This window comes from Monomorium pharaonis, chromosome 6 (assembly GCF_013373865.1).
Source record: "Monomorium pharaonis isolate MP-MQ-018 chromosome 6, ASM1337386v2, whole genome shotgun sequence".
NCBI classification, from domain to species: Eukaryota; Metazoa; Arthropoda; class Insecta; order Hymenoptera; family Formicidae; genus Monomorium; species Monomorium pharaonis.
The window spans coordinates 15,475,481-15,499,178 of NC_050472.1; the positions used below are offsets into that span (position 1 = coordinate 15,475,481).

Below are 23,698 nucleotides of genomic sequence, written 5' to 3' on the forward strand. Positions count from 1 at the left end.
GTGTGTGTGTGTGTGTGTGTGTGTGTATTGCTTTTGGTGTATGTGTAAATTACAGCATTTGAACCCAGATAACACAGTGTCTTCTTAAAGAATTCATGAAGTAGTCTTCCTTTCTGAACAATAATTCCTGAGGAATTTATAGAAGAATACTTTAAAAATAACGTAGGAAGTTACATGCACCATGGTTCGAATTTCTCAGGACTTCTTAAAGTATTCATATAAAATTATTTGTTGGAATTCCTCAGAACTTCTTAAACTTTAAGACTTAAAGTATTCATATAGAATTACTTGTTGGAATTCCTCAGAACTTCTTAAAATATTTATTAGGACTTCTCCAAGTAGATATCTCAAACGGAATTAAAAAATTTATTTTCAAGATTTCTGATAAATGTTCCGATTTTTATCATATTGGAACGTTTCTCAGAAAAATTTAAAAAATAAAAAATTCTGATTAATTTTGTAAGAGGAAGAAGATTATACCATGTTTCAGCCAAGCCATAGTCGTACCTGTTAAAGCATGTTTAATTTTTGTATCTGAAAAACGGTTACCTATCCAAGTGTTAACCATCGCCAACTTGCTTGACTTCGAAAACCGTACGCATCCTAACGCCCCGTGATGATCCATGAACACTTCTTATTTATGCATACATATTTGTTAATATATTGTTTTGTTAATTATATATAGCGCATTTTATGTATAAAAGTATAAATTAGCATTTATTAAGCGATATATAATTATAAAAATGTAATTGAGATTATCCAAACACTCGAGTAATTTCTGATGAATACTTAAAGTATTCCAAATAATAAATCGCGAGGTATTCATTGCAATGAACTCTTAAGGAATACTTCAATGTGAACTCATTGTGGCTAATTGTTCAAGAATTCTTTATGTATTCATTTTTTTACTTCGTCAAGTATTCTTTAAAATGATTTCTCTATGAATACTCTAAATATCTCAAATAATAAATCGCGAGGTATTCATTGCAATGAACTCTTAAGGAATACTTCAATGTGAACTCATTGTGGCTAAATTCTCAAGAATTCTTTATGTATTCATTTTTCTACTTCTCTAAGTATTCATTAAAATGACTTCTTTAGGAATTTCTGTTCATCTCTGTGTTATATGGGAACTGATGGGTTGCCGCCATTTTTGGTCCAAATAGCTTGAAACGAGTGCGAAGACCTTACTTAACCCATTACTTCACAAGCGGACATTTTATAGTCGATTGGTTTTCGGCTCAGAAAAGTGATGAGATCACATGAAAACTTAAAACAAATATGCTCTTCTACGTAAAAAGAGTTGCTCTTTCAGATTCCGGGGTCAAAATTTCAAAATTTTCTATTGCAAATTAAATATGGCGACTCAAAGTTGGTATAAATTTTTTCATCGACTATTGACTTTATAGTAGAAAACTTCAAAAAATTTTGTCCATGATTGTTGTAAACGATTGAAGTGACGGAGTTTGCCTCTTTAAAGTATAAACTATGATTACACTGGTCAACAACGAAAATGCTTCGGCAATGGAATCAGTCAATCTTTACTAATTTGGGTGCGCTGAATCCGAATATGTTCATGAAAGTTGTTTATTGGCTCTAGTTTCAAAGATATAAGCAGTTAAAACTTCCAAAAACGTTATTTTGGCTGTTTTTTGTCCAGCGTAACTTTTCAACGGAACAAGATAAATGATTCGCAAACGTCTCAAAAGAAAGCTTATATCTTTTACTTTATCAAAAATGGATTCAATATTTTGACATTTTTGTTCAGGATTTTTTACTTCAATTTTTGTGAGTCGGCGCGCTACGCTGCTAGGCGCCACATTGCGGTGCCGGCTCTCGCGTGGTTAAAATCTCATCGACCATGTTATATAAAGGTACGCGTCGAGCTGCTCAGAGCCTTTTTCGCTTGGTTCACCGCTGATTGTGGCACTACTCCGTTCTTCTCAGAACGCGTTTCTCTTCACGTTATCAAGAATATATACTGATACTTCAGCGTTTTAAGATTTGTCCAAAGATAGTCTTAAGTTCTGCCTACGAGCCTTACTGCTCATTTCCTTCCCGTACGAATATATGTTGCTAACGTTCTATAGCGTCGTGCTTGACGTCATAGTTAACTATTGCAAACAAATAGACAAGTATATACAAACCTCTGCCAATAAAGTTTAAAATCACTCCAGGAATGCAAATATTATATTTGCAAAATATTGAATCCATTCTTGATAAAGTAGAAGATACAAGCTTTCTTTTGAGACATTTGCGAATCATTTATCATGTTCCGTTGAAAAGTTACACTTGACCAAAAACAGCCAAAATAGCGTTTTTTGGAAGTTTTAACTGCTTATATCTTTGAAACTAGAGCCAATGAACAATTTTCACGAACATATTCGGATTCAGCGCACCCAAATTAGTAAAGATTGACTGAATTTGTTTTCGAAGCAGAAAATAAGTCCAAATTTGTTGACCAGTGTTATTAATTGATTTTTTTAAGTAGTTCAAGTAGTTCAAGATGGTGGATGCAGTATGGCGTCTAAATACATGGAAATTATATTTTATTATGATATATGTGAATAAGCAGTCATTTTTCACGTTTTCGAGATTGCTGAGTACGAATATTTGGTCAATTAGTCATTTTTCAAAATGGCGGATAAAATATGGCATTAGAATACACGAAAATTAGATTTTGTTGCAAACTATGTGTATCATATTACATCCGCCTTTCGAAAGATATAAATCAAACTCAAGATTCGTATTCAGCGACCTCAAAAACATATACAATCAGTACCCACGCACATAGTTCACAGTAAAATATGATTTTCGTGTATTTTGATGCCATATTGTATCCGCTATTTTGAAAAATAAAAAACACACCCAAAATTTGTTTTCAGCGGTCTCACAAATACATAAAATAGGTACTCGGAGGCATAGTTTTTAATAAAGTATGATTTTTATGGCATATTGTATCCGTCATTTTGAAAAATGAGTAATTGACCAAAGATTCGTACTCAGTGACCTCGAAAATGTGAGAAATGACTATTCACACACATCTATCGCAATAAAATATGATTTCCATGTACTTGGACGCCATACTGCATCCACCATCTTGAACTACTTGAACTACTTAAAAATTAATTAATAATCATAGTTTATACTTTAAAGAGGCAAACTCCGTTACTTCAATCGTTTACAACAGTTACGGACAAAATTTTTCAAAGTTTTCTACTATAAAAAGTCAATAGTCGATGAAAAAATTTATATCAACTTTGAGCCGCCATATTTAATTTCTAATAGAAAATTTTGAAATTTTGACCCCGAAATCTGAAAGAGCAACTCTTTTTACGTAGAAGAGCATATTTTGTTTTAAGTTTTCATGTGATCTCATTACTTTTCTGAGCCGAAAACTAATCGACTATAAAATGTCCGCTTGGGAAGTAATGGGTTAAGGGGAGGGGGGAGACTAAGCGTAAGTCAGTTGTGAGCAAAAATTTGTTGTGCACGTGCTAACAACGTATAAAAACTTGGTAATTTGTTTTTTTATTGCAATAAATTTATTGCTCTATAATATGATTTTTCTTTGTATTTTTATACCTATACTACGTAAAATGAGTTTTTTTTATTGTTTTTCATTAAGAAAAACGATTATTCATTAATTATAAATTATTTCCTTATAAAAATATATTTTATAAATATTACATTTAATTATATAAAAAAATAAAAAATTAAACCCAAACAATAATTTTTTCTAAGCGAGAATGACCTAAATGCAATAAAAAAGAATTATCAAAAAAGGTTTAACTTATATTTTGCAAAAAAATGTTTCTTGAAATAAACCACAAAACGACTTTTACTTTAAAGTACAACCAAGACCTTTTATTTGCTCACTAGTAAAGTTCTTTTATCTATTTGAAGTGGAGATATTTAAATTTGAAAAAATTTGATTTTTTAAAAATATTTTTATATTTTTCAAAATATCTAAACTGTTAAATTTAAAAAATTCTAAATTACATTTTTTTCTCCAGCTTCTGGCGTTGAATTAAAAAAAAAAAATGGTTCATTTTACGTTAATTTGATTCAGAGATATAAGCGTTGTAAATTGTCGCTCGGGTCCCACAGACCCAGTGTAGAAACGTTAAATTTTGATAGTTTAGGAACTGAGGGTTAATATGTTAAATAATTATATTACAATTAAGAAACTTTTTATTGGTAAATATAACATATTCCGAGTTCTGTGGAACATATGTTTAGGATTAGTAAGCTTTATAATGACGCCACAAAGAGGTCATCTTAATGATGATACATTTGAATATTAAATTTTATAAAATTATTAAAATTTTGTAACGAAGAGAACATATGAATCAAAGTATGACAGCTGATGTAGCGTTATATTTTATTAAATTCTGATAACAGTAACATGATTTAGTCTTTCACTTTTATAAAGTTTTTATTTAGTGTACATAAAACTTTTTTAAAAAAAGGTAAAAAATAAGAGCCAAGTGTGTGTGGATCCGCCTCCAAGAAAAAAATTATTATATTAGGTAAATTGTTTTATTGTCCTATTGTTTTATTGTCTTATTGTTTTTTCTACAAAAAGAATGATATGAAGTAAATGCGCTAACTAAAAACAGATATTAATACAAAATTTATTTATTAAATCCTATAAAATCTATTAAAAAATTATCTAAAAAAGAGAATATTACGAATAATGACAGATAGTGAAGCAAAAACTGATAGATAGTAAAACAATACCCAAATCACATTAATCGGATTTTTGTATATTTATTGATAGAGTTTTGGAAATATAGAAAAAATGCGAGTTGGGCACGCCAAGTTTTGCTTTACTATAATTCCGTTGGTTGATTTTCATTTAATTATTTAATTATTAAGCCCGTTTAAGCGACTTAGCATTTATGTAAAAGTACAATAAATATATTAAACTTGAAATATTTATTGCATATAATTGTTTGATGATTGCGTTGATAACATTTTTTAAAATTAATTTTAAATAGATGGTTATTTTTTAAACTATAAATTTTTTTTTATGTACTTGGCTAATTGTATTTATCTTAAATTTATTTTTGAAAGCGTTTATGTATTTGGCATATCTTTTTTACCTTTTCAAGATTTTTTGATGGGATTTAATAATATATACAGAACCATATTATTGAATATAACATTTTAATATTAAAAAGTTATAATAAATAAATTTTGTATAAATATTTGTTCTTATAGTTGGCGCATTTACTTAGAGTTTTTTTTTAATAAGACATTAATAAGACATTTAACAAGACAATAAAACAATAGGACAATAATTTGGATTGGATATCACGCATTTTTTAGTATTAAGTATGTTATGAGAAGAAATATATACATAAGAAGAACATCTATACATAAGAAGAAAAAGAGGAAAACATTACTTATACAATGAAAGGGAGAAAAATACACACATATATACAGGGTGTTACAAAAGCATCGGATTTGCTTAGCACCATGCGATAGAGAATGAAAATCTAAGAAGAAATGTCTAATACTATTTTTTGATGTGGTAAATAGTTTCGCTTTAATTCATCATTGTAATAAGTCAATAAGCGCGTAGGTACAAAAGAAAGTCAGTGACGGAGAATGTGTGAAGTTGACTCCTTGTTATTAAAAATTAAAAAATGCTTCTAATGTTAATAATTATCGATAAATATTAGCACTCAAAGCTGTAAGCTGCGGAATAAAAAATTTCTTTAGTTGAAGATACAAATTCGAAAATTTTCTAAGTCCCGTCAAAATGGAAATATTTCTCGGTAATTGACAGTTCTATTGAAAATTTTGATAGCCTTCTAAAGAATTTTATCGATAATTATTAACATTAGAAGCACTTTTACATTTTTAATAACAAGGAGTCAACTTCATGCATTCTCCGTCACTGACTTTCTCTTGTACCTCCGCGTTTATTGACTTATTACAATGATGAATTAAGGTGAAACTATTTACCGCATCGAAAAATAGTATTAGACATTTTTTCTTAGATTTTCATTCTCTATCGCATAGTGTTAAGCATAGTGTTAATTAAGCTTTTGTAACACCCTGTATATATGTACGTACATCCCTATATGTAAATACATACACAGAGAGAAAGATTTCTTTAGATTTAATAAACAGTTTTGTTTGACAATTCGAAAAGCATATATTTTTTTGGTTTTAATAAATTTTATACATATTTCTTTAGATTTAATGAAATTTATTAAAACCAAAGAAATGTATGGTTTGGAATAGTCAAACAAAGTTGTTTATTAAATATAAAGAAATCTTTCTGTGTACATACATGTATACATATAAGAATACATTCATACATATAGATATTATCATACAATGTTATTCTATATTTTATTATTACTTGATTGATAGATCTCTTTATTTCTTCCTTTCTCTCTCTCTCTCTCTCTCTTTCTTTCTCTCCTTTTCCTGTTTTTCCTCTTTATTCTATCAACTTTATTACACAATGTTATTTCCTTCTCTCTCTCTCTCTCTCTCTCTCTCTCTCTCTCTCTCTCCCTCCCTCTTTCTCTCTCCCTCTCTCTCTCTCTCAATTTGACACTAATACTCTTTCTAGCATATATCATTAATTATAATTTATGTACAGGGTGGGGAAAAATTATTGGTCAAGCTTTTGCCAGTCGATTCTACTCATCGAGATCGCCAACATTGCATCATAAACATGGTGCCGCAAAATTAACTTTTACAGTCATTTTCAACGTCAAATTTTTTTATTGGCTTAGTCGATTCTATGCTGGAAATTAATATTTCATAGAGAAATCTTCGTTTAAAGTTTTTAGAAGCCAAAAAATTTCATAAAGTTAATTATCATGGATGTAAAATCTGCTTAATCTACTCTTAACGTTATCCAGGAACAACGAAATGGGCGTGATAGATTTTGGTTCTCTTCGAGGTGACTTGATTATAGTGAGTTCCTCTCGTCTCTCACTCCGGGGTGACTTGATTATTGTGAGTTCCCCTTGCTTCTCACTTTATCGTCGTCGACGCTGCCTACGAACAAACAGAACTGACCCATCGGCCCCAATAGCTCTGAGCAGTTGTGCTTGTCTGCCAGCTTCAACGTGACCATCACCTTTATCAATGCAAGCTTGGAGTTTTTCCATCAAATTCTCTCGCACTTTATGGAGCACAGCTCGATTTTGTGCTAAAGTAACAATCGCCTCTTTAATGCGATCTCGTAAATCCTGAGCCGTTTTTAAAGCCCAGCCTGACCCATAAACAATGGCTTTCAGAGCTCCCCAGAAATAAAAGTCCAGAGGGTTTAGGTCAGGTGAACGAGCGGGTCATAAGTGTGGCGCATACCGATTCATCGAGTTCTAAAAGCTCATTGTAAAAAAGCGCGGACTGCCTGCCGAAATGCGGTGAAGCACCGTCATGCATTAAAAAAATTCGATTACGGGCATTCCTCGGAACCATACGTCGCAGTCGATTCAGGAAAGAATATTGACGTAGAAACCGCAAATACTCAACGCTTGACAATCGGTTTGAGAGAAACACAGGAACAATATAATTATTCCCGCCCAAACATTGACTGAAAAACGGCCCTGTTGAACTTTTTGGACCATTGCATGTGGATTGCGTCTGCGCCAGATACGAACATTTTGCCGGTTCAAAATGGAAGTGCTGGAAAAACTGGATTCATTAGTGAACACTATATTTTTTAAAAAGTGCCGATTTCTTCGAATCTTGCGAAGCATCTACCGACAAAAATGAAGATGAGCGATCACCAGATCGTAACTCATGCATTACCTGCACTTTGTAGGGTCGTAGGCCTTCCTCACGATGAATGCGCAAGACTGTTTTATGATCAATCCCTAATCGCGCGCCTATGCGTCGTGATCCCATGGTAGTATAAGTTTGAGCTAGAGTAATCACACGTTCCTCAATTCTCCAAGATACACGAGGACGACCTGCTTTACGGTGGCCAGCACCTGCAAAATTCATTTGCTCCTGATCATGGAATTGTTCATCGAGTCGTTGAAATTCTCGACGATCAGACACGGACCCTGGACGTAATGGTCTGCCATTAGCTTGGCATCGCAACCATCTAGCATAAACAGCTCGTGCTCATGTGTAATTACCATGAACACGATCAATTGCTCTAAGCATTAGACGTTGGTTACGCCCATCCCTATGCAACCGATCACGGCCATCACGTTGAGGCATGCTACAGCAACGTTATTCTTAGAAAAAATTTGGTAAAAAATTAAAACAATTTTTTTTAATTTTACACTGAAAATTGATTCAGAATTATCTTTTAATAATCACGAAAAAGGTCTGGATATGGATGGAAAGCTTCTTAAGCACAAGTAACAAATGACTTATGGAGCGATATATTATTTCTCTTCGAGGCAAATGACCGTTGCTTTAAGAAACCAACAGCCGTTGAAATGTTATTGGGTATCAAAATACCTCGAAGGGAACCAAAATCTACCACGCCCACTTCGTTGTTCCTGGGTAGCGTTAAGAGTAGATTAAGCAGATTTTACACCCATAACAATTAATTTTACGAAATTTTTTGGCTTCTAAAAACTTCAAACGAAGATTTCTTTATGAAATATTGATTTCCAGCATATAGTCCTTTTGAGACTTTTGTTCAGCTCGACGAGTAAAATCGACTGTACCAATAAAAAAATTTGACATTGAAAATGATCTTGAAAGTTAATTTTGTGGCACCTATTTATGATGCAACGTTGGCGATCCCGACGAGTAGAATCGACTGGCAAAAGCTTGACCAATAATTTTTCCCCACCCTGTACAAATGACTCATTTTACTTTACTCTTTTTTAACTTGTTTTTTCTTAACTATTTCTAATATTTTTTCTATAATTTAACTTCAGCAAATAAAACGTTTCTTTCTCTTTTTCTTTTAATAATAATAAATCTTAGTCTTAGTCAGTCAGCGGTAGAGGACGTATTTTCGTTCTATCTTATTGCTTTTATTTAAGTTGCTGTTTCGTATAACGGATTTGTGAGTAATTTCTCATTATCTTGCGGGCACTGAAGCTATTTCTCTCGTTGAAACCATGGGAAAAGTTTGCAAGGTGTGTGGCACAGTGGTGGTTAAACCCATAACGTGCAAAAGCTGTAATGTTGTATCGCATTCTGCCTGCGCCCCTCGCACAGGGCATCCATACATAAACGGAAATTTTACTGACTGTGGTGGAACGGCATCCTGTTCTAAACTCTCGGAGATAAACTCTGACATTTTTAGCACAATTAAAAATTTAATGCAAAAAGAGTTTGCAAAGTTTCGTGATCTATACTGTGCTGACACGAACAAAATCAAAGAAGATATTAAAGATCTACAAATAAAGCTGAATAAATAGGAAAGCGCATTGGATGGATCTGGTCCGCGGATTTCTGTGATGGCTGAGGAGAGTATCATGGAGGAAATGGAGAAAAGAGAGAGAAGGGCCTCTAATCTGATATTTTTTAATATGGATGAGCCTAAAGGCGATGCGAATGCCGATCTTGATCATCCAAAAGATATCATGCGGAATATCTTACTGAATGAGATACTGGAAGTTAGGATCATGTGGCTTGGTAAAAAACAGAAAGATCGCCCAAGATCATTGAGGGTCTTCTTGCCTGATAAGCAGAGTACCTTTAAGATCTTAAGGAACAAGTTCCGTTACTCGGATCCTGTACAGATTTCTCTCAGGATTAAACTGCCAAGCAGAGGAAGTATCTCAAGGATCTGCAGAATGAGTTGAGATTGCTGAAGGAAGCGGGCGATGTGAACAAAACTATTTGATATAAGAATGGTGTTCCGCGCATTGTTGACTTTACCTCAATAAGAGGATCAAAAAATTGAGTGGTGTCCTTTTAGTCTATTACCAGAACGTCCGCGGACTTAAAACTAAACTATATGAACTACGAAGTGCTTGGCCTACAATATCTGAAATCTATGACATTTTTATACTAGTTGAAACTTGGTTAAATGACAGTATCTCTATTGCAGAGCTAGGCTTTAAAAATTTCAATATCTTTTGTGTTGACAGAGAATATGTAAACGGTAGCCTCACGCGTGATAGTGGTTTGATAGCTGTCCGTGAAACTTGATTTAGTTGCGCACTGAAAGTGATGGAGGCTGGAATTAAACAGCTCTTTGATATTCGGCCAAGTCACAAGCATCTGGTAGTCGGTACTGTTTATTTTGCCACCGAATTTGTTCACCTTATATGAGTCGCATTGCCTCTCTGGATAAAGTTCCGAAAAGCGTAAACCTCTGATCGCACTGAAATTTTAACCAAAGCTCACCCTTAATTAGAGAAGAAAGTACCTAAAAGGATTTTTGGCGACAAAGCCTCGTTTGCCCCCCAGCTCCCTTCAAAGTTTTTATAGTTTTTACTAAATATCTCCGAAAATATTGATTTTAGAGAAAAAAGTTTGGAACAAAAAATAAAGCTCATAAATAGCTCTACAAAAAAGATTATATACATTTTTTACGTAAACTTGGCTGTTATGACCCAAAATAACTCGGCGGGGGTCAAATTGATCCCGTCAAACATTTTGTTTAATTTCTGTTTTATTAAATATGCGAAAATTTTTTTATTTAAAGGTTATATATATTTATTTAACGTAAACGAAAGTTTAATTGCAAATTTGAAAAAAAAAAATAATTTTTTTACAGTTTAACATAAAACAGAAAATTTTTCTATAATCTTGTTTTGCGAGAAATATATTTCGTTTCGCGTGGAAATTCACAATCGGGTTGTGCAGAGAACGCGTGGGTGGGGAAGGGACTCTGCCCCTCTTTTTACACCCCTTTCCTGTAATTTTTTCTAACCTAATCCACACATTTTAAAGTCGATATTTGGTTAATGCGAAAACATTGGAAACGAACAGCGTGAAAAGTCGCAAATGGTACTGTACACGCAAATGTGGTACACCTATGTGGTACTGTACAAGCGTGAATGTCGTTTACTTTACGTTTTATAAATACAATACATGATAAATATTATCTTTTGTGTTATATGTTAAACTATAGTAATGTTTATGTTTTATTTTAAATTATAGAAATACTTCTATTTTATGTTAAATTGTAAAAAATTACTTTTTTTCAAATTTGCAATTAAACTTTTTTCTATGTTAAATAAATATATATAACCTTTAAATTAAAAAATTTTTGCGTAATAAATAAAACAGAAATTTTAAAAAATGTTTGATGGAGTTAATTTGACCGCCGAGTTATTTTGGGTTATAACAGCCAAAATAATAGGTTTACGTAAAAAATGTATATAACCTTTTTTGTAGAGCTTTTTATGAGCTTTATTTTTTGTTTCAAACTTTTTTCTCTAAAATTAGTATTTTCGGAGATATTTAGTAAGAACTGTAAAAACTTTGAAGGGAGTGGGGGGCAAACGAGGCTTTGTCGCCAAAAATTTTTCCAGGAACTTTCTTCTCTAATTAAGGGTAAACTTTGGTTAAAATTTCAGCGCGATCGGAGGTTTACGCTTTTCGGAACTGTACTCGCCTCTCTATTGAAGAGATAATTCAATTTCGCAAGTTGTGTTTACTCGCGTAAAATACACGGCGGTCTCACGCTGCGCGTTTACTTGGCGCGAGATACTACCGTGTCTCTTGATAACTCTTTAAAGCACATAATTAAGCACATAATATACAACAGTTAGTAAAGTATAAAATGTAAGATTTTTATTTCTTATATTTATAATAATGTACGATTATTTCAGAAAAAAGTAACGACTTGTTATTTTTTTTAGTAACTGTAACGAATTATTTTTTTAAATCGATAATTTGTAACTGTAACTAGTTACTTTTATAAACTAACTTTCCCAATTCTGGATTTCGTAAAGTTGTGTAATATTCAAATGTCTTATGATATTGAACGTCTAAGCTGCTTTTTTTGTGATACATGTATGTATGTCCATTTACACTTGTTACAGCTAATAAATTAATAAAACTATGGAAATCTATTCATAAGGGACCTGTAATGCGAATAACTCTTTCGGATAATAGTATTTTAATGGCGTCTGGTGGAAGTGATGGCACGGTCAGATTGTGGAATTTGCGACATCACGCGTGTACGCACAATCTTAAAGGAATACAAGGAGTAATCAGGTGATTATATGTGAATCAAAATGCTGGGAAAAGTTGTTGAAACAAATAATAATAATAGATATTTTCTGTGTTGGGTAAAAATTGAAATAGACATATCCATATCTGTCTATACATAACTATATATTTGTGTAAAAAATACTATCTTTTAATATATTAAAATAAAAATGTTTTGTGTAGTACGTATAAAAAAAGTAAATAATATTTAATAGTCTTTGTTTATTATCATCTTATACTTTTATGACGTAGAAAATTATTTAATGAAAGCTATACGACACTGGCGACGCCCCCCCAATAATTTTTATCTTTTTGAAAAAGTTTTTTTTTAAGAAACCGTGCGCACAGCTTAAGCTCGTATCAGACTACCAACTAAAAATAAGGAAAATAAGCTTTCTTTCTCGAATATTTGAAATAAACTTTCTCAATTTTGTGCAATGTAAATAAAAATATATGTAAGTGTATAAGATATTAAAACTCGCATACTTATATATGAAGCATACTTATATTTGAAGCTATTTTAGAACCTGCGGTATCATTCTTGCTGTTTGTAAAATGCTAGGGAACTTTCCAATTTTCGATAAGAAATGATATAATGTAATATGTGAAAGTGTTTTTAACTTTTATCTCTCTAGCCTAAAAAAAAGATTGTTAGAAATTTTCCTTTTGCCCCCCCTCCCCAAAGTTTTCCTAGTCGGCGCTACTGCTATGCGATTAAGAAATTTGAAAAAAATTTAGGAATGCGCTTATGCATATAATTTTAAACTTGTTTTTAAAATTTGATAGTTCTTTTTGTGAGAAAATACCAAAGGAAAATCTTAAAATGGAACACATATGTATATTAAAAAATTAAAATATCACTTTGAATCAATAACGAAATTTTCTTTTTCATTTAGCGTGTTAGAATTTTATCCAAACAATGAAAAACCACTTCTCTTTGGTGCTGGCGACAATACAAAGATTTTTGGTTGGGATATCATTACTGGACAAGAAAAAATTGTTCTTTCTGGACATTTTAGTAAAGTTACGTCGCTTAGCTTTCACAAAGACGGAAATTATTTAGTTAGGTAATAAAGAAATTGATACACATGCGTGTAAATAAAGGTAAATGACTTAATTAGTGACAGTGTCATAAATGGAAATTCGATCTTATAAATATTTTTTTAATATACAACTTATTTGGTTACATAATTGTATCGTGTTTAATTTTTAACTTGAATTTTTAAGGAATCTACTTATTGTTATAACATTTATATAAAAGTAATACTTTAATTTTCTAATAAAAAAAGTATTTACGATCGGATTTATATTATTTGAAATGCTGTTAGTAATTGAATCATTTATTTATTCTAATGTAAAATGTGAACATAATGTAATATGTATGCACAGTTCAGGAAGAGATAGAGTGCTGATCCTATGGGACATATTGACTGGAACATCGGTACGGATTTTACCGGTATATGAAGGAATCGAAGGAACTTTTATGATATCTGCGAAATGCCTTCCATCATTTGTTACGTCACGTAAGAGTGACGGCATATACGTTGCCTCGGCTGGTGAAAAAGGTATATTAACGGTATATTAATAAAGGTATATTAATTGAAAGGACCTCGCACCAATTGTACGGGAATTGGCTCTCGGCGGATTTGGATGGAATTTTAGGAAAAGATCCAGTTTAACTTCCTTAAATGATTAAAATCAACCAATGGGATTATAGTAGAGCAAAAACTTGGCGTGCCCGGCTTGTTAAAACGCAATAACCCATCAATGTTATACAATATGAAAATTATTTGTACGAATAAAATAATAAAAAAATAATAATCCATGAAAAACTTCACAAAGTTAAAAAAGATATATCACATAAATAAACGCATTAAAAAATGGTTCTATTCAAAAATTATTTGAAAAATAGGAATTTCAATAATAACATATTATGAATCAAAAACTGACAAATAGTAAAACAATATCCGAGTCACATTAATTGCATTCTTGTATATACATTTATCAATATCATTGGAAATTCAGAAAAAATACGAGCCGGGCATGCCAAGTTTTTGCTTTACTATAATCCCGTTAGTTGATTTTAATCATTTAATTATTTAATTATCAAACTCGTTTAAGCAATTTTTATATAGATATTTATTAAACTTTTTTAAGTTTTTTTTGTTTAATATACTTGGCCAGCTGCATTGATTTCAAATTTATTTTGGAAAGCACGCGTTTATGTACTTGGCGTATCTTTTTTACCTTTTTAAGGTTTTTTGATGGAATATATATAATGTGTATATGCGACCGTGAATATGGGAATCATGAGTAAGAACGTACAATTGGGTCTGATCTCGCTCAATGTACGCAAGGCCCAACCAATAGACAAGGTCCAGGTGGAGAAAATGTCACCTTGGGTATTCATATTATTGAGCACTTCCATAAACACTATCCAGCAATATCCTAAATTATAATTTGTGATATTCTTAGGTAATAGTCTTTGTTACCGTGAATCTGCTGTTATTTCCCCTTTAAGGCTTTCCAGGGCTCCAAATACTGCTTTAAATGGAGTTTGGCTCATGAGAACTTTTTATCAGAAAGTTGAACTGGACCTTTTCCTAAAATTTCATCCAAATCCGCCGAGAGCCAATTTCCGTACAATTGGTGCGGGATCCTTTGCAGCTTTGCGGTAGTTTACGTTTTGATTGATTATGTTTACACATAACATTATAAATCGTAGAAAATAATTTTATAAAAAAGATAAATAAAATCATAGATATTTATACAACTTGCGGTAAATCGGCTAATTGCTTGTAAGTGCGGGATGTGGATACACGATCCGAAAGCAAGTATGTTCATCCGCACGGGCGGGCAATCCATTTTTTATGCACTGCTAGCGAAAATATTTTTTAACTTATTTGTTGACATTTTGTTACAACTTTTATATTTTTTACTTAAATTAAATTAATAATATTTTTAATATTATTTATTTATATTTAACTTTTTGATTTTAAAATATCATTATATTTGATTTTTTTAGTTTTTAATTTTTATAACCTTTAATTTTAATTATTTATGTAATTTTCAATTATATTATTTGTATATATTATTGCATTTTCTACATTGTTGTGTTTGAACAATGAATTAAAATTATCAAAGAAAGAGTTTTTGGAAAATTTTGAAATCTAAATTTAGAAATTATATATAAAAACTTGAAAACTAATAAATTATTTTTTACCGCTCAAAGTACTACTATAAAGTTGTTCGAGACTATAACAATTACTTTAGAGTTTTAACATCTCCTTTTTATTAGCTCTGTTTTATCCGCGAGTAGTGAGAGCTCCTGACAGCCATCGAGCTCCTTGTAGTTCATTTCTTCGATGCACCGAGTCGCGCGGCGCTGTCACTAGCTCCTCACGCGCGCGATTTTCGTTTGCTCGCATCGCCGGTAACTATACATCTTGGTAACTACGCAAATAAACAAGCCCCAAAAAGGGCACGTCCAAATCCATGCCCAAATAAGTCTCGATATCGGTTCCCTACCGCCCCTTTTTTCGCCTCCGATTGTAATTGTTTTACAATGCAAAATTCGTCAGTCTCTCGCAGCCTGGCACCGAAAGTAGATCGTCCAGCAGATCTCTCCCGTCTTCCGCCGATCCTAGCTGCGGGGATTCACTTCCGCTTCTTCCTTCTCAGTCGCGCCGTGATAGTGCGCGTGAATTAATTCTCCCGTCAACCAACATTGTTTAATCCTTCCGTTTTGTATTCGCGTGAATGTTGTGAGTGTATTACGTCGCAGGTGACCGTATTTTTCCCGCGAACGTCCTCTGCCTCGCGCACAAGATCTCCGTCGGATCGCGCGCAAGATTTCCGGATTCGCGAGGGCCTCGATCTCTAGGCTCTGCAAGATTTCCGCGTCGATTAGGCAGCGCAATATCAGGGCGTATCAAGATATCCGACACCTTGTAAAAGATACGGTTCGCCCCTCGCTCCGAACGTTCGTTTGTGAATAAATAATTAAGTGTGAGTGACACTAACGCCTCCTTCTTATTCCTATCACCTCCCGTGAACCTCCCGCATTCCTGACCACTCACTTCGCGTCTCTATCGGGAAGGATCTCGGCATTCCCTCCGTGCGATCACGTTTACCCTACGCACGCGCAAACAAAAGTAATAAAATTAAATTTTTAGTTTTTATTTTATTATTAAACAATTATATTTTGATAAGTTTTAAAAATTAATTTTTTATAATTTTTAAAATAAATCTTAATAAAGAATAAATTTTTTAAATAAAATTGTTTTTTGTCAATAAAAATTGTCTAAAAATGAAATTGTCTAAAAAAAATGAAAAATATAATTGATTAGAAAAGTTTAAATAATGTTTAGAAAAGAATATGGTAAGATTTTCGTATCCGACCCCATTCTGATTTTGATGAAATTTTATTTCATCAAGGCATGTAGTATTTACTAAATGTAATCGAATGCCACAAAAGCGAATGTACGGAAACGGCTAGTTTTCAAAATATTTAACTTTTAATAAAATCTTTTTTTTTTATTTCCGTAAATGATGGAAATTTTGAAAAATACTTTAGATAAATGTTATAGATCTCATCGAAATACACATATTATGTCCTATTGATTTTTGCCATAAAGACAATAGTTTTTGAGAAAACCGATGTTAAATGTTTAAAACTGCATCTAACACACATCGTTTTATTAGTTAATTTTAATGCTTACTCAAACTATTCTAATAAATATTGAAGAGGGTAATAGAAATAGTGAATGGACTTCGCTATGTGTGGAAAGTTGCAAACAGTACAAGTGTAAACATTGTTTCGTTCTGTAAGCAGGGAGGAGGTGGGTGGGTGAACCTCGCTACCTGTAGAAAATCGCAAACGAATGAGGTACAACCGTGGATATCGTTTCGCTCTGTAAATAGGAGAGGGGGTGGTGGATCTTGCTTTGCGTGGAAAGTTACAAACCCATGTGTTACAGTACAAGCGTGGATGTCGTTTTGCCTTGTAAGCATGGTAGGTGGCAAGGGGGGGGGCTTTGCTACGCGTGGAAAGTTGCAAACCTAATGGTACAGAAAACACGTGGACAGAGGAGGGGCTTTACCCTTCTCCCGCATCCCCTTTCGGTATTAACTAATAAAATTAATCAAGAGACACGGTAGTGGCTCGCGCCAACTGAAAGCGCAGCGCGAGCCCGACCGTGCTCTTTACGCGAGTACGCGACTTGCGAGCACCCGGGATTATCGGATCTCGCGCCATGTATTACCAGATCACGCGAAGTGACATGTATAGTGTGAGGTTATGTTGATTTTTTAAACATCTCATCTATTTAATCATCGACACCAATGTAAAATTAATAATTAATCAGAGAGTAATACATTAAGAAATAATTAATCAGAGAGTAACATAGTACATTAAGATTTTACACTTGTGTCGATAAAATAGATGAGATGGTATGTGATGTAAAATTGTGTATTGGTTTATTGCTGTAATTGTCAACTAATTAATCATTGACACCATTAATAATCAATGTAAAATTAATTAATTAGAGAATAACATATTATTGCTGTAATTGTCAATGATATGTTACTAGTAAAGTAAAGAATAAAAATAGTATTGTTAAAACCATTCATTTGAAATTTTGTTAGATATAATTAATAGTTATTAATATTGATTGACAATTACAGCAACATTTAACCAATTCTTCTACATCATATAACATCAACATCTTATCTATCTCGACACTAATGTAAAATCTGAGAGCTATTTTACTTTTTGATTTTAATTTTACATTAAGTATATATTCTTATTAAATATATATTTTTACTTTAATATAAATGTAAATTTTTATAAATATTTAAAAAATTGAGAAATTTCGAAGCGAGTTGTTTAATTCATTGATTGATTATTTGTTTTATGTGTAAATTCTTTTTACACAATAAAGTTGTATTTGTGCATAATGCAATTTATTGATCAATGATTAAAATATTCGCTTTAATTAATCTATGCTATATCATAGGTTAAATTTGATGAAAAATATTTTATCTTGGATTTATTTGGTACATAAATAAAAGTGATATGTATGTATTTAGGTTGAATCAAAAGTGTGATTTTTTGCTTTTTGAAAGAAGCTTACACATATATATTACCTATGTTGAATTAGTTTAAATTTCATAAAAAGTATTATTTTGAATTTATTTGATATATAAATAAATGTGATTTTTTTCATCCGAAGATATATATTATTTAAGTTGAATTTGATCAAAAGTTTTATCTTGGATTTATGATTTTAACCTTAAAATAAAATATCACTTAGTCTATGTTACATCAAATAACATTTTAGTGACCAACATAATTATCCTTTTAAAAAAAAGGTAAAAGGGCTCCAAGTATGTGGGCTTCTTTAAGGAAAGACAAATTTAAAATAATCATTTTGATCAAATTCAACTTAGTAACTAGAAACCTAAGTAGTTTATAAAAAAAAAATACAAAATGCGTGATATCCAAACAAAATTACCTTTTTAAAAAAGGTAAAAAATGGCGCCAAGTGCTTGGTTTTTCTTTTAAGCAAAGAAATTATTGGATGGTTCAATTTATGTAATATAAGAAAAAAATCACAAATTTAAGATAAAACTTTTAATCAAATTCAACCTAAGTGGTATATACTTTTGGATGGTTCAACCTAAGTATTATATACTAAGTGTGTCAAATTCAATCTAAGTAAGATATACTAAGTGTGTCAATTTTAACCTAAATAATATACATTTCTGAAATGATAATGTATAAGGGAGGGAGGAAGAGAGGAAGGGTGGGAGGGAGGGGAGAGAGAGAGAGAGAGAGAGAGAGAGAGAGAGAGAGAGAGAGAGAGAGAGAGAGAGAGAGAGAGAGAGAGAGAGAGAGTGGGTTTGTAACGTATGCACGCATAAGAGACAGATATTAACCGCTTCCTTAAAGATAAATCGCTTCCTTATACATAAATTAAGTTATATACTAAACACACATAACTAAAACACACGCACACGCACACACACACACACACATTCAGATGCACATACAAAAGAAAAAGAAAGAGCTAGAAAATTATTCGGTTTAGTAGCGCCAAGTTTTTGTAGTAAAATATTTATTTGTATTAAAGTATTTATTTGTAATATTTATAATTTATTTGTATTAAAACTTACATGCCAGCTGAATATTATTTTCTTTATTTTTTGTCAATATTTTTCCTGACAATTGTTTTTTGCAGGCGCACAGCAGCCAATAATTTAATAAGCTAATATTTATAGTTTAATCTTATATTTAAGAATCTTCTTAAGTTTATCGTCAAAATACTTCGTAATTAACGAAATTGTATCTAAAGACAAACTAAAACAATCCAACTTAAAACAATGAAATTAATACTCTTATTTCATAGTATAAAGCTAAAAAATTGTTTTGTATTATAAAAACTAGTTAAAGAATAGTAATAATGTTTTAATTTTTACAAAAATATTTTTTCTTATAATCGGCGCAAAATATTTTGGATATCACTATTTTTGTAGAGAAGTTAATTTGTGTGTGTGAGTATAAACTTTAAAAATTTTAGAAATATATATTACTTAGGTTAAATTTGACACACTTAGTATATATTACTTAGGTTAAACCATTCAAAAGTATATACTACTTAGGTTGAATTTGATTAAAAGTTTTATCTTGAATTTGTTATTTTTTTTTAATGTTACTTAAACTATCCAATAATTATTTTGCTTAAAGGAAAACTAAACACTTGGCGTCTTTTTAATAAAACTCGAATTGTGTTAGATGAGCTTTATGAAGTTTTGAACATTTAACGTTTTTCTCAAAACCTATTGTCTTTATGGCAAAAATCAATAGGACATAAAATATGTATTTTGAATAAGATCTACAACTTTATCTGAAGTATTTTTTGAAATTTCTATGATTTACGGAAATAAATAGAAAAAAAATCATGATTTTATTAAAAGTTAAATATTTTAAAAACTAGCCGTTACCGTACATTTGCTTTTGTGGCATTCGACTACATGTAGTAAAACTGCATACTTGTAAAATTTTATCACAATCGGAGACGAATCGGATACGGAAGTTTAGCTAAAAATATTTAACAATATTTCAAAAGAAACTATTAAAAGCAAGTATTAAAATCTTACAAGAGTCAGGAAACGCTACGCTGCATATCTTTCAAATCTGGCTTGGCGTCTTCAACTGTTCTTGTAAAACTTTAATACTTGTCATTGTATTTAATGTATTATATCGATAAAATTTAAACTACTCAAATAAACGTTTCGATCTATAATTAGATTATTATCAATATTACGATACAAGCATGAATCGCAGATAATTAATACAACAATTTGAGCCGGAAGCAACATAGACATGTAACAATTTTCTTTCAATCATAGTTGAACGATGTAGTTAGCGGATATCCATAGATCAGAACATTCAGTAATAGAAGTAAAAAAATTAAAAAACAGGTGTCGAGGACGGTCAAAATTTGTTAATTATGTATTTTATTCTTTGTGGAGTGAAAATGGACTGTAAAAACGGCCGAATTCTGAACATCATGTTAATATCATTGTTAATCGAGATAGAGACGCAGTAAAACAAAAATTAATATTTGCGTGATAGTTGCTTTAGTTAAGACGTGTGCTCCATAGGTGGAAAGAGAACCAACGATTTAATTAAAATGAAACAAACGTGGTCTTTGAAATCAAAAACATGAGTGATGAGTATTGTGGTAGGGGAATAGGTAAGAGCAAGGAAGATAAAGAGGAAGGAGGGAGAAAAAGGATAAAGTAGGGAGTAAAACAAGGAAGAAATAGACAAGACAGTTAAGATTAAAGTAAATTAAATAAGTTAAATAAAATTAATTAAATAATTTAAATAAACTTAAATAACTTAAATAAATAAGAAATAAAAAAAGCAAATAAAAAGTAAAAAAAATGAAAAAAAAGTTATCATTTAATCAGAGTGCGAACTGTAATTGCATTAATATGTCTAAGATCTGTAAATACGATTTTGATAGAAATTTTGTGTTAATTTATTTATTTAAGCACATTTTTTGGCTTTTGATATATAGGATCTCGAATATAAGTCTTTTTTGGTAAGATGGTTTTTTGTCTAAAATTTTGACATGCTCTCACAAGGGAACCTCGCGAACTTGAAAATTTTGATTTTAATGAAACTTGGCATAAATGTAGAGGGGATAAATACATGAATTTAGAAATTTTTTGTATCTGCCCAAAAACGGTTTAAAGGGGTGAAACTACTCTTCAAAGATTGAGACATTTTTCGTTTTCTTGATATATCTCGTAAACTAAACAAAATATTAAAAAATGTTTTATGCAAAAGTTTTACAATAAAAGTACTTCTATCTAATTACAGTAATTAAATTAAAAAAAAAATTTTTTTAACAATTTTTTTTTAATTTTTGAAATAAAATTTTTTTAACAATTTTTTTTAAATTTTTGAAATAAAATTTTTTTTTCAAAATTTTATTAATGTAATTAGATAGAGTTATTGTTCATAAAACTTTTGTATAAAACATTTTTTGATATCTTCAATACTTTTTCGAGATATATCGGAAAAAGCAAAAATCTGCTCTACACTATGGCACTGAAGAAAGCATGAAAGAATGCGATAGCACCGCGACGGAGAGCGTTAAAAAATATTTTAAAGAAATTTTTTATTAAGGTTTATTTATGATATTGAATATAATATGAGATACTAAAAATATAATAAAATAAAATAATATAAAATGATATTATTTTGTATAGTATAATAATTTGCATTTTTATTACCCTGATTCAAAGTATATTGTTGTTCAATGTATAATGCCACACTAAAATATGTTAATTTTGTATCTGGACATGGATATATCTCGATAACATACATGGATTTATCAATATAAGAAAAAGATTTTGGACGCGATACTTTCGCAAGAACGACAGAGAGCGAAATAATGCCTTAATTGACAAATTATATGGCCGATTTGGATTGGCAGATGTCGTCGATCTGCGTCTTTGGCATGTCACCGCTAATGGATCCGGACCAAGAAATCTGGATATAAATACTTTATATTATATTATATTATTATATTACTATATTATATTAATATTATTTACTCTTTCTCTCTCACTCACATCAGCATGCATTTACGTACGACATTATTATATTATATTATTACATATTATTATATTATACAAAATATTATTTTATTTTATTTTATTTTTAGTATCTTATATTATATTCAATATCATAAATAAATCTTATTAAAAAATTTCTTTAAAATATTTTTTAACGCTCTCCGTTGCGGTGCTATCGCATTCTCTCAAGCTTTTTTCAGTGCATAGTGTAGAGCAGATTTTTGCTTTTTCCGATATATCTCAAAAAGTGTTGGAGATATCAAAAAATGTTTTATATAAAAGTTTTATGGTAACAATATCTCTATCTAACTACATTAATAAAATTTTGAAAAAAAATTTTTGTTTTTAATTTAAAAAAATTGTTAAAAAAAATTTTTTTATTTAATTACTGTAGTTAGATAGAAGTACTTTTATTGTAAAACTTTTGTATAAAACATTTTTTAATATTTTGTTTAGTTTACGAAATATATCGAGAAAACGAAAAATGTCTCAATCTTTGAAGGGTGGTTTCACTCTTTTAAACCGTTTTTGGGCAGCTACAAAAAATTTCTAAATTTATGTATTTACCCCCTCTACATTTATGCCAAGTTTCATTAAAATCAAAATTTTCGAGTTTGCGAGGTTCCCTTGTCAGTCAAACTCATTAGACATTTTTAATTTATGATTAGAAATTACTGATGGTGAACCACATTTTTTATTAATATCTTTTGTGTTCTTTAACTCTGATGATTAATTTTCTCTTAGTTTGGCCTACATAAGATACCTCACAATTTTTGCAAGATACTCTGTACATTACATTAAAAAATATAAATTTGAACATCTTCTCATTTATTCTCAAATTTTTTAGCAAATGATCTTTTTGGAAAAAAGGGTTCGTTTCACATTTATATTATTTATACTCGACCAACGCAAAACTAAAGCTTTGATGTATGATAGAGTAACATCCACAACGCTTGCGCGAAAAATTTAGCGTTTCAAGAAAAAAACCGTGTTAAAGTTTTAGAAAAAAATCGCCAAAAAATCGTGTTTTATTTAAACTTACAGCAGTTTTTTGCTATTCTGCGATACGAGGGTTATAGAGAAGATCTTTTTTTTTCTTCTTTTTCTTCTTTTTTGTTTCCTAGCGTCCGAGACGCGCTTGTATACCTGTGCGTTTTAACCGACACGACTGTTTCACTTTAGAAATAATATAAAAGGAGATCTGTAATTGCTTTCAAAGTTCTTCTATTGTATTCTTGGGATAATTCCCTATAAATTTAAGGAAATAATAAAAACAGGCTCAAAAATTTCGATCTACAGAGTTTTCTCCCTTAAATAAAAAGAATCTTGGTTATAACGCTCGCAATGACCGCGGAATTATATCATCTCTGTTGTTTATCAAATATTAAACAAGGACGAGTAATGTTTGCGAGCGTTAGAAGCATTA

The 23,698-nt window shown here is 31.0% G+C and overlaps 1 protein-coding gene across 8 annotated transcripts in view; it reads left to right on the forward strand.

Annotated features, from left to right (window-relative positions):
* Positions 1–23,698, forward strand: part of LOC105840125 (transducin beta-like protein 3) — a 191,941-nt gene that overhangs the window by 57,283 nt on the left and 110,960 nt on the right. For all 8 annotated transcript variants that reach the window (XM_036288352.1, XM_036288351.1, XM_036288346.1 and 5 more), the window contains 3 exons: positions 11,949–12,123; positions 13,014–13,184; positions 13,507–13,682. In XM_036288352.1, coding sequence (XP_036144245.1) covers positions 11,949–12,123; positions 13,014–13,184; positions 13,507–13,682 — 522 coding nt within the window. The remainder of the gene's footprint in view (positions 1–11,948; positions 12,124–13,013; positions 13,185–13,506; positions 13,683–23,698) is intronic.